Source organism: Natator depressus, chromosome 7, assembly GCF_965152275.1.
Source record: "Natator depressus isolate rNatDep1 chromosome 7, rNatDep2.hap1, whole genome shotgun sequence".
Lineage (NCBI taxonomy): Eukaryota > Metazoa > Chordata > Testudines > Cheloniidae > Natator > Natator depressus.
This window is the reverse complement of record NC_134240.1, coordinates 80,160,995-80,176,689: the sequence shown is the minus strand read 5'-3', so window position 1 is coordinate 80,176,689 and position 15,695 is coordinate 80,160,995. Positions and strand designations below refer to the sequence as shown.

The 15,695-nt window shown below is 46.2% G+C and overlaps 1 protein-coding gene across 4 annotated transcripts in view; it reads left to right on the top strand.

The window, feature by feature from the left end:
- HERC4 (HECT and RLD domain containing E3 ubiquitin protein ligase 4) overlaps positions 1-15,695 on the top strand; it is an 81,674-nt gene that overhangs the window by 50,545 nt on the left and 15,434 nt on the right. For 3 of the 4 annotated variants that reach the window (XM_074958876.1, XM_074958877.1, XM_074958878.1), the window contains exons 17-23: positions 2,649-2,672; positions 3,838-3,936; positions 5,611-5,778; positions 5,950-6,093; positions 13,630-13,796; positions 14,555-14,621; positions 15,132-15,214. In XM_074958876.1, coding sequence (XP_074814977.1) covers positions 2,649-2,672; positions 3,838-3,936; positions 5,611-5,778; positions 5,950-6,093; positions 13,630-13,796; positions 14,555-14,621; positions 15,132-15,214 — 752 coding nt within the window. The remainder of the gene's footprint in view (positions 1-2,648; positions 2,673-3,837; positions 3,937-5,610; positions 5,779-5,949; positions 6,094-13,629; positions 13,797-14,554; positions 14,622-15,131; positions 15,215-15,695) is intronic. The other variant, XM_074958879.1, reaches the window with a different exon arrangement.

Sequence of the window (15,695 nt, the reverse complement as noted above, 5' to 3'; positions counted from 1 at the left end):
CTGCTCCCCTCAGTCCCGCAGGAGGACTTTAGGGCCCACTAGGAACTCCTAAAAAGGGTGACATCAAGCCTCCACCTCCAGGCAGAGGAGATAGAGGAGCCCTCGGACTCCCTGTTTAATGTGCTGTCCCTGTCGGCACCGGGAAGGGTAGCCTTGCCTCTCCATGAAGGGGTGGCAAAAATTTCAAATGCCCTGTGGCAAATGCTGGCCTCATTGGCCCCCACCTCCAGGAGGGTGGAACGCAAGTACTTTGTACCTGCCAAGGGACACGAGTACTTATACACCCACACGGCGCCCAACTCCCTTGTGGTCAAGTTGGTCAACCACAGGGAACAGCAGGGCCAGCCAGCCCCTACCCCGGAAAATAAAGATTCACGGAGGCTGGACTCTTTTGGAGGAAAAATTTATTCGTCCTCAAGCTCCCAGTTACAAGTGGCAAACCACCAGGCTCTCCTGAACCGGTATGAGTTCAGTCTGTGGGGCCCCCTGCCCAAGTTCTAGGACTCCCTCCAGGAGCGTGATAGGATGGAGTTCAAGGTGCTGGTGGAGGAGGGTACAGCAGCTGCCAGGGCAACCCTGCAAATGGCTTCGGATGTGGCGGACACGGCCACGCAGTCCATGGTCTCCGCGGTGTCCTGGAGAAGGGCGTCGTGGCTCCTGCTGTCCAGTGAGGCACAGGCTCTGTTTGCGGAACAAACAGATACAAAGCTGCATGGTATAAAGAACTCTCACATGACCCTCCAGACTTTGGGTCTCTATGTCCCAGCTTCAGCTAAATCTAAGTTTAAGCCGCAGCAGACTTCCACTCAGGCCTCCACCCGAAATACGAGGCCGCCTATAAGAAGGCGCGGGATTATAAAAGGCGCCCTCAGAGGCAGTTGAGGTCAGCCCCGCAACCTGGGTCCTCTAAGGGCAAACAGGCGGGGAAAAGGTGATTTTGACAGGATCCTCGGGGGCGCCCTGTCAGCCCTCCTCAGGGATCCACCCTCAGTAAAGCTCCAGTTCAAAGGCAAGGGGTTCTATTCCCGCTATTTCCTTATCCCAAAGACCAAAGGGGGACTCAGGCAAGCAAGCACGCACACCTATTGTGGAATAGACATGAGCAACACATCTCAAAGAACACCAGTTACAGAAAAGGTAACTGTCTTATTCAGATATCCTGGTCCCTTGAGATTTTTCTTTATAGTACTGTTTTTTTAAAACTTTTTGGTGCTATTTAAATTTTTCCATTTTCTACCCTTGGGAAATGTCTGCCTTTGCGTTCAACAGAGGGTGACAGAGAAACATGCAGGAAAGAGAGAATTTAAGTGTTCCAGTAACATATGCCTCTTCTATCACTAAATTCCCCTCCAAGTCCATCCAAAAAGTTGCACATTCCCTCTTAATCTCTGTGTACAATAAAATAGCTACAGATTATGGAAACAAATGATGATTTGTCTCAACTCATGCTCTAAGTGACGCACTTTGAAAATCAAAACATGTTGTACTAACGCTTTGTTACATTTAACATATAATATGGTATAACAACTTGAAAAAAGGGAAGAAGCAAAAAGCTTGCTTTTTACATAAAGACTCTTAGTGAGCAAGTGAGCATTATATGTAGAATGCCAGGATTTTAAAAATTGATAATACTACTGTTAATATAACATTTATAATACATTTCCCATAACTTAGCATTTATTATTTTAGTGCCATCCGTCCAAGAAAACTTTTTTTTTATTGTAGCGCTTTTTAAAGACCCTAGATCAGGGCAAACTTTTTGGCCCGAGGGTCACATCGGGGTTGCCAAACTGTATGGAGGGCTGGGTAGGGAAGCCTGGGCCCTCCCAAACAGCCTGGCCCCCACCACCCTATCTGCCCACTTCCCACCCGCTGACTGCCCCTCTCAGAACCCCCAACTCATCCAACCCCCGCTTCTACTTGTCCTCTGGCCGCCCCCTCCTGGGACACCCCACCCCTAACCACCACCCTTGGTCCCTGTCCTCCGACTGCCACGCTCAGAACCCCCGACCCATCCAACCCCCCCTGCTCCCTGTCCCCTGACCACCCCATCTCGGGACCCCCCTCCTGCTCCCTGCCTCCTGACTTCCCCGACCCCTATCCACACCCCTGCCCCCTGACAGGCACCCAGGGGCTCCCACGCCAATCCAACCCCCACCCCCGTTCCCTGTCCCTTGACTGCCCCCCACTTCCCCCCCACCCCGCAGAATCTCTGCCCCATCCAACTGCCCCCTGCTTCCTGTCCCCTGACTGACCCCCCTCCCCCACCCCCATTCTCTGCCTCCTTTTAGGCTAGAGCCAGCCACGCCGCCGTGCTGCCCGGCAGGAGCTTGCAGCGGGGGAGGGGGAGGAGCCAGGGACTAGCCTCCCGGGCCAGGAGCTCAAGGGCCAGGCAGGACAGTCCCGTGGGCCGGAGGGGCCGTAGTTTGCCCACCTCTGCCCTAGATATAGTAATTAAGTGTCTGGTTATAGTCTGTGGATTAATTCTAAATGCAAAATTTTTATGTTTTTATTTGCTTCTCTAATCATTCAGTTTTTAAAAATACTGTAGCTAAATATTTTTGCTGGTTCAGAGAAAATAATTAATGCAGGCACTAATGCTGCTTTTTACTCTTAATTATTGCTACCTTTGTGCATTGCTGTCATAGGACATCAACCATGGATTAACTGAGGTAAGATTGGTTGTAATCTGGCTTCCTTTTCAGAGTGTAAGGAAATCAGAAATTTTGATAAAGATCTATTTCTGTCAAGGATTAATTTTAGAGTATTAGATGTAAGTAAGACTTTACAATTTGTGTGGGTATAGTCAGAAAAATGTCTTCAGAAAATTGTTCTATATTAACTAATCAGGTTGGATATAGAAGTCATTGATGGAGTGTAAATATAAGGCCTTGTCTATACTACACAGTTTTGTTGCCAGCTTCCACAGCAAATGCAGTCCTGCCTGGACTACAGCGGAGGTGGGGGATCATCTTGATCTGTGGGGAGAGGAGGCTGGGGGAGTAACTCTGAGGGAATCACAGAATCAAAACATTAACTCTGAATCCTGCTCTTCTTAGCACTAGGAACGCAGCATGCAGGCAGGGCAGGCTGCTGCTTGGGGGTGGGGGAAGAGACTCAGGGAGGAGCAGGGAGGCAGGGTCTGATATTGAGGGTGTCCCATTCCCCCTGCCTCAGGATTCATTGCTTTCAGCTGCTGTCTGAACTTAGAGGGGCTGGCAATCTAGTAGGATGCTCCTGGAATGATGAGATTGAGAAACCTGCATAATTTGATGTTGTACCTGCTCCATGAGGCATTGCAAACCCTTCCCAAAGCACCCTGCAGCAAGCTGCACAGTGGGATAGCTACCCACTGTGCACTGCTCTTTGTTGATGCAAGAGCTGCTATTGTGGATTCACTCTGCTGACAGAAGGAGCATAGTGCGGACATGCAACAGTGGTTTAATTAAAGCGGTGGCTGTATGTCGGGATAACTTGCATTGACAAAACTCTGTAGTGTAGACAAGGCCTAAAACACTTTTAAAACGGTAAGCAGTGCAAGCTCAAAGTTAGGATCTGTAACCAAAATACCTTCTAACCTCATACCTATATCAATAATAAAGATTTAGAAATGATCTAACTGTTTTGTTGATGAAACATAAGAGAATTCAAAAATCCACTCCCTTTCTCACAGCGGTATTGGCCCTGCACTGACCAGTAAAATCTTTTGTCAATAAAGCAGATATATTGATTGAGAGAGAACCATTTTTACAGTCCTATTTTTTTCTGACTATAACCACGCTTTTTAAGTACCATATGATAACTCTGTGCACTAATATTTTGCTTTTTTGGTTCTAGCTAACAGAAAATCCAGTTACAATTTGCACATACCCTTTTGTGTTCGATGCACAGGCAAAGACTACACTCTTGCAAACAGATGCTGTCTTACAAATGCAGGTGAGCTTTTTAAAATACCCAAAAAGGACTAAAATCTATCAACTATTTTGCGATCTAGTTTTTTTCTTCCTACTTTTGTACAAGTAATTTGCATGATATAAATTTGGGGTAGTTTACTTTTCTCCCCCTTTTTAATGTTTTGAACCTGGTTGAAATTATATTGTTTGGTAATCTGTGTAAATTATTCTCTTTTGTAGCAACTTCTCTCCTTTTCAGTAGTTAGGTGGCACTTTTTTACCAACCAACTGATTTGGTTATCTCAAACTGTAATAGGTATGGTCTTACCTACATCTGCAATGCAATGGGAGAGAGCCAAGGCTTGGAAATAGTTTTAAATGTATTTTTTGTGGAAAGGTGGGACTGAATTTCTAAATCTGGAAAAATTGTTGCAATGTGGAGATTTCATTTTTAATGTTGATCATCATTGGTTCTTTCCCTATTTGCTGCCATCAAATTACATACTTGCTATTTTTAGTTATTTCAGTTTTGCAATAATATGGATAAAGCTAATTCATAAATATAATGGTTTGTAAAACGTACCCTATATTGTGTCCTTTTATTTCTAAGCATGAGTTATGTTCACCTAACCATATCAGTTAAGCATTGGAAGTCCTTGTTTCTATCTGAACAACACTGAAACGTGTGATGTGATGAAAAATTGTTCAACAATTGGTATTCTGTATAATACATACCTGCACAGCTGTTGTAAAGGAGTCATGAATTATGAAAATCACATGTATAAAGGGGACAGAGTGAGTGAAAGAAAAATAAAAGCAAATGACTGAAATAATAGTTCCAAACTCTCTGACTACTTGAACTGCTCCCCATCCTCCCCATGCCCATTTTCATATTGCCTGCTTACAGTGATAAGAGCCTATGTCTTGAAGCTGAAGATGCACTCCTACTGAAAAATACTAATGCCTGTAATCACAATAAGCTAATAAATACAATTTTGAATGTGTTGTCAAAGCTTGTATTCACCACTGATGCTCAAAAATCCACAATTGTTATGTGAACAGAAAAATAAATGGAAATTCAAGGAAAATGTTCATCCTATGCCTGTGTCCATTTACAGAATAGCTTATGTTAATGATCTCTTTTAGTAGATATTTGGCAAGCTTTTAGGAACTCTGTGCCATAATCAGAATACTCATGACAGTATTTTGTTTAATATGATTTTTCATGTTAAGGAGGAGAAGGAAAGCAAGTGAAAAGATTGTTCGATAGTGGAAGAAAATACAACTGTAAACAAAACAGCTACGAGAAAAATATGAACAAATTTTACTCTGTGAAACCACTTCTTAATGCATATTTATGCCAGATTAATATTTACCTCCTCAACCTCCATTTGCCAGTTGTTTTCAATAGACCTTGGATGGGTTATAGTGTGTGTTTGGCTTTTTCTGTTATGCAAAAGTTTTTAATTGTTAAAAACAGTAATTTAACACTTATGGAACTGTTGAACAGTACTGTTGAATTTCTTGGTGCTACAAGGAAGCATATTTGGTGAGGTTAAAGGGATGTAGAGTGTGCTAAACCTAAAATTGTGGCTCCCAGGTATGTATGCTAAATAAATACATTGATAGAAGCTCTTAAATGTTGGCTTTTTCATGCATGCAGTGTTAGTTGTCGTCATTATTACTATTACTGAGGCTTTTACTTGGTTTTTCCCAGATGGCTGTTGACCAGGCTCACAGACAGAATTTCTCATCTATTTTTCTCCCTGTATTTGAATCTGTCAATCCTTGTCTAATATTAGTGGTGCGCAGAGACAATATTGTAGGAGATGCTATGGAAGTCCTAAGGAAAACGAAGAATGTAGATTACAAGAAACCACTCAAGGTATAGCCAGTTTATACTGCTTAAATTCCCTTAATCTAACATTAAATCAGATCATAATTTTTATTTTAGTATCTATTATACTTTAAAAAATTCAGTATATTTTTAGATTAAATGTAATTTGTTTTGCATATCCTTTTTTATATTCTGTGCTAACTGAAGTGCCCATTTCAGGTTATTTTTGTAGGGGAAGAAGCTGTTGATGCAGGAGGTGTTCGTAAAGAATTTTTCTTGCTCATCATGAGAGAATTGCTTGATCCCAAATATGGAATGTTCAGGTACTATGAAGAGTCCAGGCTCATCTGGTTCTCTGACAAGGTACGCTTTACTGTGCAGTGAGGGAATCCTCTTTTGACTCATAGTGGACTGCACTAGATTTCTAAGGAAATATTTCTAGAGAAGCTGAATAAAATGGCCACAAAGGAGATTCACTCCTCTCACCATTGGGTTAAAAACCTCCCCCCTTCATCACACGTTCTGCTAAGATTCTGCCATTCCCCACTAATTCTCTCATAATCCTGACAAGTATAGCACCCAAAAATGCCAGGAAAAATAAGGTGGTACAAATAGCTGAAACTCCATAAAGCAGGATAGCAGAGAAAAATAGGCAACATCATGTCTGACAAATTCCTTTCCCTTATGTAGCCTTGTGTATGGAGCTTATGTAGACAGTGAAGTCGAGAGACCTGGCTTGTGTTCCTGCTCTGTTATTAACGAAGTGTGTGAGCAAGTCACTAAAGCCCAAATTTTCAAGTGTTCACCAGTTTGTTGCCTCTGTTTTTGGATATAGAAGTTGAAATTCAGTCACACCGCGATCAAAACATTAGGGTAATTGCCTTTTGATAGTAGGTCTAGAGAGGTCAATAATGGACATGGCTTATATTTTTAAGTGGAAATTTTATATCATGACCCTAATTTTCAAAGGATTAAGTAATCAGATTTCAGTCCATTAAAAGCACTGTTCTATTGGAATACTTCAACACATTTGACACTGCAAGAATCCCCCAGAAGCTGAATAAGTGCTGAGTGAAACAAACACGTTCTTCTAGTGCTTGCTCATGTTGATTCCATTCTAGGAGTGTGCACGCTTGTTGGAGACTTTTGGCTTAGTGGTATCCGTAGGGCCAGCTATGGCACCCCATTGAGTGTCGAGCTCATGCATTGGTATATCAGGCACCGCTGGCCCTATGGTCTCTCAGTTCCTTCTTACCGCCCGTGGTGGTTGGTCGGAGTGCCTCTTTCCCTTGCTTCGCAAGTGGTCAGTGTTTTTTTCCTACCCCCTGAACCTTGTGTTCCAGCTGTAAATAGTTTGTTTATAGTAGATTAGTTAGTAAGTAGCTGTTAAGTACTGTCGTTAGTCAGTTAGGGTCCTGACGGGGCATGCCCTGTGTCCGGGTTTAAAGCCCTGCTCTGACTGCAACAGGCCTATGCCTGTTAGTGACCCACCTGGTAGCTGTTTCGTTAAATAGAAGCATCGCAGCTGTAAGAACTTTTGTCCCAGGACACAGAAAGAACACGATGTTCACTTGAGGGCTCTCCTCATGGAGGCCGCTCTTTGCCCAGCCTCGGAGCTGGCCTGGCTGGGCACAATGCCCAGCACTTCGGCCTCAGTGCGTAACGCACTGCTGGCATCGGACTCTTCCTGACATTGATCCCCTTCACCGGTGCCCAAGAAGAAAACTAAGAGGAGGGACCCAGTACTGAGCAAGTCGGATCAATGGGCATTGGGTAAAGGACGCTGCTCGGGTTGCCAACCCATGTCAGAGCCACAAGGGGGCACGCCCCCGAGGGGACCTACTACCCCTCTAAGGGATCTGCCACCAACTCCGGGGAACGATAGGGGACCCAGGCTGATGGTGCATTCAGCACCCTCTCAGCTCCCACCCAGAGAGCAACAGACTCTCCCGCTGCAGCTGGCACCACGTGCAGCGATGGACCTGGCGAAGGCTCCCTACGAGGGCAAACCAGCCGTGAAGGCCCTCCCAGAAGGCAAGTGAGCGCCGCCGGTCTCTGGAGCCAGGGCAAAGCCCTTCGTCGCTGCAGCCTTGGTCTCTGCATCAGCCAGGGCACCGGTTCACTGTTGCAGGTCGCTAGCACCATGCTCCGCCTCCACCCTCACTCTCGGCATCACCCAGAGGGAGGCACTGGTCACATTACAGTTGGCACAGGTCGTCTTTGCGCCAACTGTTACCGTCACCAAGACCTAGGGGATGCTCCCCAACACAGCGCCGCTCCCCCTGCTCCCGGCACTGGTCTGACCATTTGAGGCACCAGTCACCCCCGGCAATGGTGAGCCACCAGACTCAGGTGTCAGTGGCCCCACCCTGCTCCAGAGGAGGATTTCTCTGGCATGGAGAGGGAGTTCAGCCCCTCGCCGAGACAGCACCATCGTGATTGGGCTCCAGAGGTTGCGGCTGCCGCAGCAATACTGACCTGCCAGTGCAATGGCCTTACTGGAACACTTGGGGCATGCTGGTTATGCCAGTGCCCCCATCTCACCAGTCCTCGGTCACAATATCGGACAAACCCCAATCAGCACCGGGTTCAGTGCAGTAAGCTCCGGTGGGCGCTGTGGTGGAGGGACAGATGCCCACCCTGATACCCCCTTCCCCTGCAGGGAATGATGCCCTGGGCCCTCCCCCGGTGGATCAGTCGTCGTCCTCTCCAGACGAGGTGGTGGTGGGGCCCTCCCATGCTTGAACACCAGGTGACTTTAAGGAGCACCAAGTCCTGCTCCGACAGGTAGCACTAACTTAGGCCTCGAGGTGGAAGAGATAGCGGAGCAATAGGACACGTTGTTCAATGTGCTCTCCGCGTCCACTCCTGCACGTGTCGCACTCCTGGTGCACGCAGGGGTTCTGAATGTTGCCAAAGCCCTCTGGCAAACCCCGTCCTCCATCCCGCACATTTTCAAGAGGGCTGAGAAAAAGTATTTTGTCCCCACCAAGAGGTTCAAATACTTATATACCCATCCACCCGTGGGGTCATTGGTCATGTCGAGGGCTGACAAATGGGCCTGCTAGTTCCACCCCCAAAAATAAGGAGGCCAAGAGACTAGACCTTTTTGGAAGAAAAACTTACTCCAAGGCCATTCTCCAGTTCCTGGTAGCGAACCACCAGGCTCTTTTGGGACATTATAATTTTAACTTGTGGGACTTCCCTCCACAAGCTTAAGGACTCCATGCCCCAGGAGGTGGCCCAAAAGTTGGGGGCTGTTGTGGAGGAAGGTACCGCAGCAGCTCGGTGCTCCCTCCAGTTGGCCTGGAATGCAGCTGATTTAGCCGCCAAGGTGGTTACCTTGGCGGTGGTCATGAGGCGTAACTGCTGGCTTCTGACCACCGGCCTGTCCCAGGAGATGCAGTCCTCCATACAAGATCTTAGTTCAGTGGAGTCGGACTGTTTTCCAATCAGATGGATGAGAAGCTGCAAGGTCTGAGGAACACTCGGGCCACCCTCCGTTCCCTGGGGATGCATACATCTCAGGCTGCGAAGAAGCCATTCCGGCAGCCCCTGCCTCCGAGGCCTTGGCAGCCTCGGCAGGGATGTATGAGGAGAAGGGACACTGGGTTCAGTCGCTGCCGCTCTTCCTCCTCCTGTTCACCTGCGCAATCTGGCCCAGCGAAACACCCTGGGGGGCCAGAAGCGGGCGTTTTGAGAGTGCACTTGAGAGCAATGCCCCAGTCACCTCCCTGGATCTGCCCCATCTTTTCCTAAGCCGTCTCCATGCCTACCATTTGGTCGAGAGTCACCTCAGATGGTTGGATGCTAGAAATTGTGTTGCTGGGCTACACCCTTCAGTTTTAGGCCACCTTCGTCCCTGCCCCTCTTCAGGGACCTTTCTCACGAGCAACTCATCGTTCAGACGGTAAACAATCTCCTACAACTGGGGGCGATGGAAGAGGTCCCTCAGGAAATGAGGGGGAAAGGTTTCTACTCCCACTATTCCCTGATCCCGAAGGCAAAATGTGGCCTGTGTTCCATTCTGGACATGCGACGACTCAAAAAGTACCTCGGGAAGTTGAAGTTTTGCCTGGTGTTCCTGGTGTCCATCATTCCCTCCCTGGATCCGGGAGACTGGTACACCACTCTTCACTTGAAAGACGTTTATTTCCATATCTCTATCTTCCAAGGATGCAGACAGTTCCTCCATTTTATGGTGGGCCAGTACCATTTCCAGTTCACAGCGCTCCCCTTTGGCCTCTCCTTGGTCCCACAGGTCTTTACAAAATGCACGGCCCCAGTAGCCGCTTACCTGCAGTGTCAGGGGATCTGGGTCTATCCTTATCTCGACAATTGGCTCATCAAGGGCAGCTCGTGGGATCAAGTGTAGAGCAGCCTCAATCTGGTGCACTCCACATGCTGCAACGTGGGCCTGTTAGTGAACAAAAATAAAGCGACCCTCGTACCAGTGCAACGGAGAGAGTTTATTGTGGCGGTTCTCGATTCCACATGGGCTAGGGCATTCTTTCCGGAGACCCGTTTCTGAGTCATGTCAGATGTAATCTCCTGTGTGAGGGGCCACCCACTCACCACTACCTGTACTTGCCTAAGGGTGCTAGGCCCATGGCTGCTTGTACTTACGTGGTCCGTCATGCTTGGCTCCACCTCCGGCCACTGCAGGCATGGTTGGCATTGGTCTGCATCCCCAACAGGCATGACCTGGACCTGGTAGTAAACATGCCAGGCCACAGTTGGGCATCACTGGCATGGTGGCAGGACCCCGCATTGGTGTTGTAGGGAGTTCCCTGTGCATCCCCGTCGCTAACTCTGGTGTCTGATGCCTAGGACCTAGGCTGGGGAGCCCACCTGGGTGAGGTCAGTACACAGGGCCGCTGGTTGGGGTTGACCACTCCCTCCACATAAATGTCAGGGAGCTCAGGGCTGTTCACCTGGCCTGCCAGACTATTTGGTCCCAGTTACAAGGCAAAGTGGTTCAAGTCCTGACTGACAACACCACCACAATGTTTTATATCAACAAGCATAGTGGAGCCAGGCCATCTACTCTCTGCCAGGAAGCCCTCAGATTATGGGACTTCTGCGTGCAGCATGCCATTCATCTCATGGCAGTGCACCTCCCCGGAACCAGGAACACGCTGGCAGATTGCCTCAGCAGAACCTTCTCATCACGCCACGAATGGTCTCTCCACCCCGATGTGGTTGACCAGATCTTCCGAAAGTGGGGGTCTTCCCAGGTGGATTTGTTCGTGACTCACCAGAACAGGAAATGCTCACCAGAACAGGTTCTGCTCATTTTGGGGGGTCAACAGGGGCTTCCGGTTGGACACCTTTCTACTTCCTTGGTTGGGGGCTCTGATGTACGCTTTCCCACTGGTGCCACTGCTTCACAAAGTCCTCATGAAGATGAAGTAGGAGAAGGCCAAGGTTGGCCTCGCTAGCACAGGTGCTCAGCACGCTCATGGACCTGTCGGTGACAATCCCAATGCCACTGCCCCACTGGCCAGATCTCCTGTCACAGAATCATGGCCAGTTCCTGCACCCGAATCTGGCAGCATTGCACCTCACAGCTTGGTTGCTCTATGGTTAACTACTGAGGAATGGGAATGTTCGACCCTGGTCCAACAGGTCCTACTGAGGAGTAGAAAGCCCTCCACTAGAGCAACCTACCTACATGGGCCAGGAAGGCCGCCGCCAAGGCTTGTGCTCTAGCCTTCTACATTGAGAGGACCAAACCATTTTGCAAGTCGACGTAGTTGCAGTGACAGGCTGAATAATCATCCAGTGTCCACCCAGAGAATTTCATCTTGGATCACAGCCTGCATCCGGTTTTGCTATGATCAGGCAAAGCTGCCTCCACCTGCAATCGTAACCATCCACTCAACTAGAGCACAAGCCTTGGCGGTGGCCTTCCTGGCCCATGTGCCAATTTCTGATATTTCCAGGGTTGCCATGTGGTCGTTTGTCCATATGTTCACATCTCACTATGTGCTTACCCAGCAAGCCCGAGATGACTCTGGCTTCGGTAGAGCGGTATTACAAGGCGCTAAACTGTGAACTCTGAGCCCACCTCCAGGAATACTGTTTGTGAGTCATCTAGAATGGAATTGACATGAGCAAGCACTCGAAGAAAAAACAGTTACCTATTATTCATAACTGTTCTTCGAGACGTGTTCTGTAATGGTTTCGACCCCTTGGGAAGTCACCTGATGTGCTGAGATACCGCTGAGTCTACCTGTTCTGCCAGCCTGGGCCCCCTTTAACCTGTCTTGCTGAGCCAGGCTCTTAAAACCTCCTCTAACACATACACAGGCAGGGTCATATCCAGCTGCAGATCAGCTTAAGGGACTTGCTCCAGTACTCAGATGTCCACCTCCCTTGAAGTACAGACCCAAAGATATATTCTATTCACCTCTTCTCTCGATATGGAAGATTGTATGCACACTTTCTTGCCCTCCCAGTTAGTAATCACATAAACTTGGGTTGTATTATAAACCAGAAATTTATTTAATTATAACAGGTGTATTTTAAGTAGTTAAGGAGGTAGCAGACAGAACAAGGCAGATTACTAAGAAAATAAGAGAGCACGCAAACTAAGCTTAATACACTAAAGAAACTGGTTACATGTGAGTTCTTAGCCTAAATGTGGTTCTAATAATCTTCTTCAGAGGCCAGACGCCCTTCCAGCCTGGCCCCAGTTCTTTTCCTCTGTTCAGTCTTAGTTGTTTCTAGCAGCCATCTTGGGTGAGGTAGCAGGGGAGAACTGACGACCAGGTTTACCTCACTTCCCACCCTTAAATAGGATTTACATAAGGCGGGAGTCCTTTGTTTTCTAATTTGGCCCTCCTTCCCTTACAGTGGAAAGTTACAAGAAGTCCCAGATAATGTTTTAGTATCAGGTGGCAAGACTACCTGACTCTGTACTCTTGCAGCCATTCTTCACTGGCTGACCTTCACAGGAAGACTAAGCTCTTGTAGAGTCCATTGTCCCTGTTGTTGGGCCATCCTCCCTGTCTGGCTTTTCCATTGTTGTACCTGAAGTGTTGGCAGTGGGCGTCACCCAAAGTAACATAGCTGAAATACAGATACATAGTCAATATTCTTAATTTCAGATACAGAAATGATACATGCATACAAATAGGATAATCACATTCATTAAATCATAACCTTTCCAATGATATCTCATATGAGCCATCTTGCATATAGTATATCTCAAGCATATTTTCATAAAGAATATGGAAAGACACAGTGTTGCTCATGTCCATTCCATTACCTGCCCTCCTGCCCCTCTTGGAGTTGCCGGGAAGAAGGAACTGAGAGGGCATAGGGCCGGTGGTGCCTGATATACTGATGCATGAACATGGCACTCAAGGAGGCGCCACAGCCAGCCTTACAGATACCGCTACGGCAGAAGTCTCCCAACAACTGTGCACGTGGGCACGTACACACCTAGAATGGAATGGACATGAGCAACACACCTTGAACAGTTACAAAAGGTTAGGTAACCGTTTTTTCTCCTTGGATTTCAGTCTTTCTCAACTAGTTTAAAAACTTACCTGTTTTAACAATACTATGAAATAAGATTTGCAAAAAGAAAAGGAGGACTTGTGGTACCTTAGAGACTAACCAATTTATTTGAGCATGAGCTTTTGTGAGCTACAGCTCACTTCATCGGATGCATAGTCAGGTGCCACAAGTACTCCTTTTCTTTTTGCGAATACAGACTAACACGGCTGTTACTCTGAAACCTATGAAATAAGATTATATTTTTATTTATAGGAAATGTAAATGAAATAGAATATAAACCTATTAAAAATCTGAACAGTTTTTCTTTTTTTAAGTTGACAAATGTTTTTTAAGTTGACAAATGTTAACTCTTGTATTTTCTGTTCATCATAGACCTTTGAAGACAGTGACTTGTTCCATTTGATTGGTGTTGTCTGTGGGCTTGCAATATATAATTTTACTATTGTAGACCTTCATTTCCCCTTGGCTTTGTACAAGAAGCTGTTGAATAAGAAGCCTTCCCTAGATGACTTAAAAGAGTTAATGCCTGATGTTGGCAGGTGAGCTGATTATAAATAGAATGACAAGATAACCAGTGTATCATCTTTCTTATTAAATGCACGATGTAGTTTCCTGTAATGTACAAGGAATTGAATAAATAATATCTCAATAAATCTCTAACTAGAATAATACAGTTAGGCTAAAAGTTGAGTTTGGATTTACACTACTGTTTTTTGACCCATAAACACATATTTCAGGTACTGAGATGAAGGATCAGGCTGCTATCATTCTGTTTCTCTCAGTACCCTGCCTCTTTTCTCATTCTGTGAGCCCTCTTGCTCCTTTCCAACTCCAAAATAAGAACCCTTTCACCTTGCTTCTAAAGTAGACAATTGGAAGCAATTAAGGCCGCCAGAAATGAAGGAAAAACAAGAAAATGTTCAATAAACTTTGTGCTGCATTACAACTGAAATGAAACATGAATCAGTGGAGGGTTTCTTAACTTTGCACTTCTGAATGCTAGTCATCTAAGTGAGAAATCCAAAGAAGATGACTGTAGACCAGTGGTTCCCAAACTTGTTCTGCCGTTTGTGCAGGGAAAGCCCCTGGCGGGCCGGGCCGGTTTGTTTACCTGCCGCGTCTGCAGGTAAACAAACCGGCCGGGTCCACCAGGGGCTTTCCCTGCACAAGCGGCGGAACAAGTTTGGGAACCACTGCTGTAGAAAGATATAGGACTGACAAAATACTGAGAACACTTACTCAACATATGTTAATTTTTCAATGCATTAAGATGAAGACTAAATACATTGTTTTGCAGAAGTATGCAGCAGTTACTGGACTACCCAGAAGATGACATAGAGGAGACATTTTGTCTCAACTTTACAGTAAGCTTTTGAATTTTTTTTAAAGTATTTTACATGTAGCTTTAACTATCCATTATGATTGCCTCTAGCAGAATATATGTTACCAAAACTACTAGCTGCTCTCCTATTAGAAGTTTGCATTCAGTTGGTATTTTAATGTTAAGCTGATTGTGAAACGCTGCCCAGGGCTGAGGGCAAGTCTACACTACAGCACTACATTGGTGCAGCTGCGCCTCTGTAGGGTATCTGGTGAAGGCATGCTATGCTAACAGGAGAGTGCTCTCCCGTTGGCATAATTATTCCACCTCGTTGAGAAGCGTAAGCTACATCAGTGGGAGAGCATCTCCTGCCAATATATCACCTGTGTGAGCAGCACAAAACTTGCATCTTTCGGGGAGAGGGTGCTTTTTTGCACCCCTGAGCAACATAAGTTAGATCGACTTAGGCAGTAGTATAGACCTGCCCTGTGTTGAGGGAAATGGTCTTTTGGAACAGTAGATTAAGTGTACTCTGCATTTTACTTTTAAACAGATCACTGTGGAAAATTTTGGAACAACAGAAGTAAAAGAGCTGGTTCCCAAAGGTGCTGACGTTCCTGTGGTCAAACAAAATAGGTAAATGAATTATAATGGTGCAGGTGTAGTGGTCAGGTAGTGCTTCAATTTTAGCCTGTTTCAGAAAGGTATATCTAGACTGCTAAACATAACTTGCTCTGATCCAGAAATTAGCATATTTGGTGTGGGAGGGAAAAAAGCTTTTATTTAACATGATGAATTCTTCCAGCTGCTGAGAACATAATTCTTGCTGTAATTTATTAGTTGCTATTTGAAGTATGTTGTTTCAACTCGAATTTTTAACTTGAAAGCTATGTAGGGCCCATTTAGACAATTCTCTTCATTTTATAAGGTTAGGTTGTTTGCTAAATACGCCTCCCTAGGGAAGACAACTCAACTCATCTCTCTTAATAATGGTCATAGGCTGCTAAATGGTTAACGTAAACAAAACTGCACTGATCTGCAAGGAACTTGAGTATAATTAGAATTTGCTGAGTAGCAATCAAAGCCTCCTTTTTTATGCAGTCTTTTAGCCTCCCCC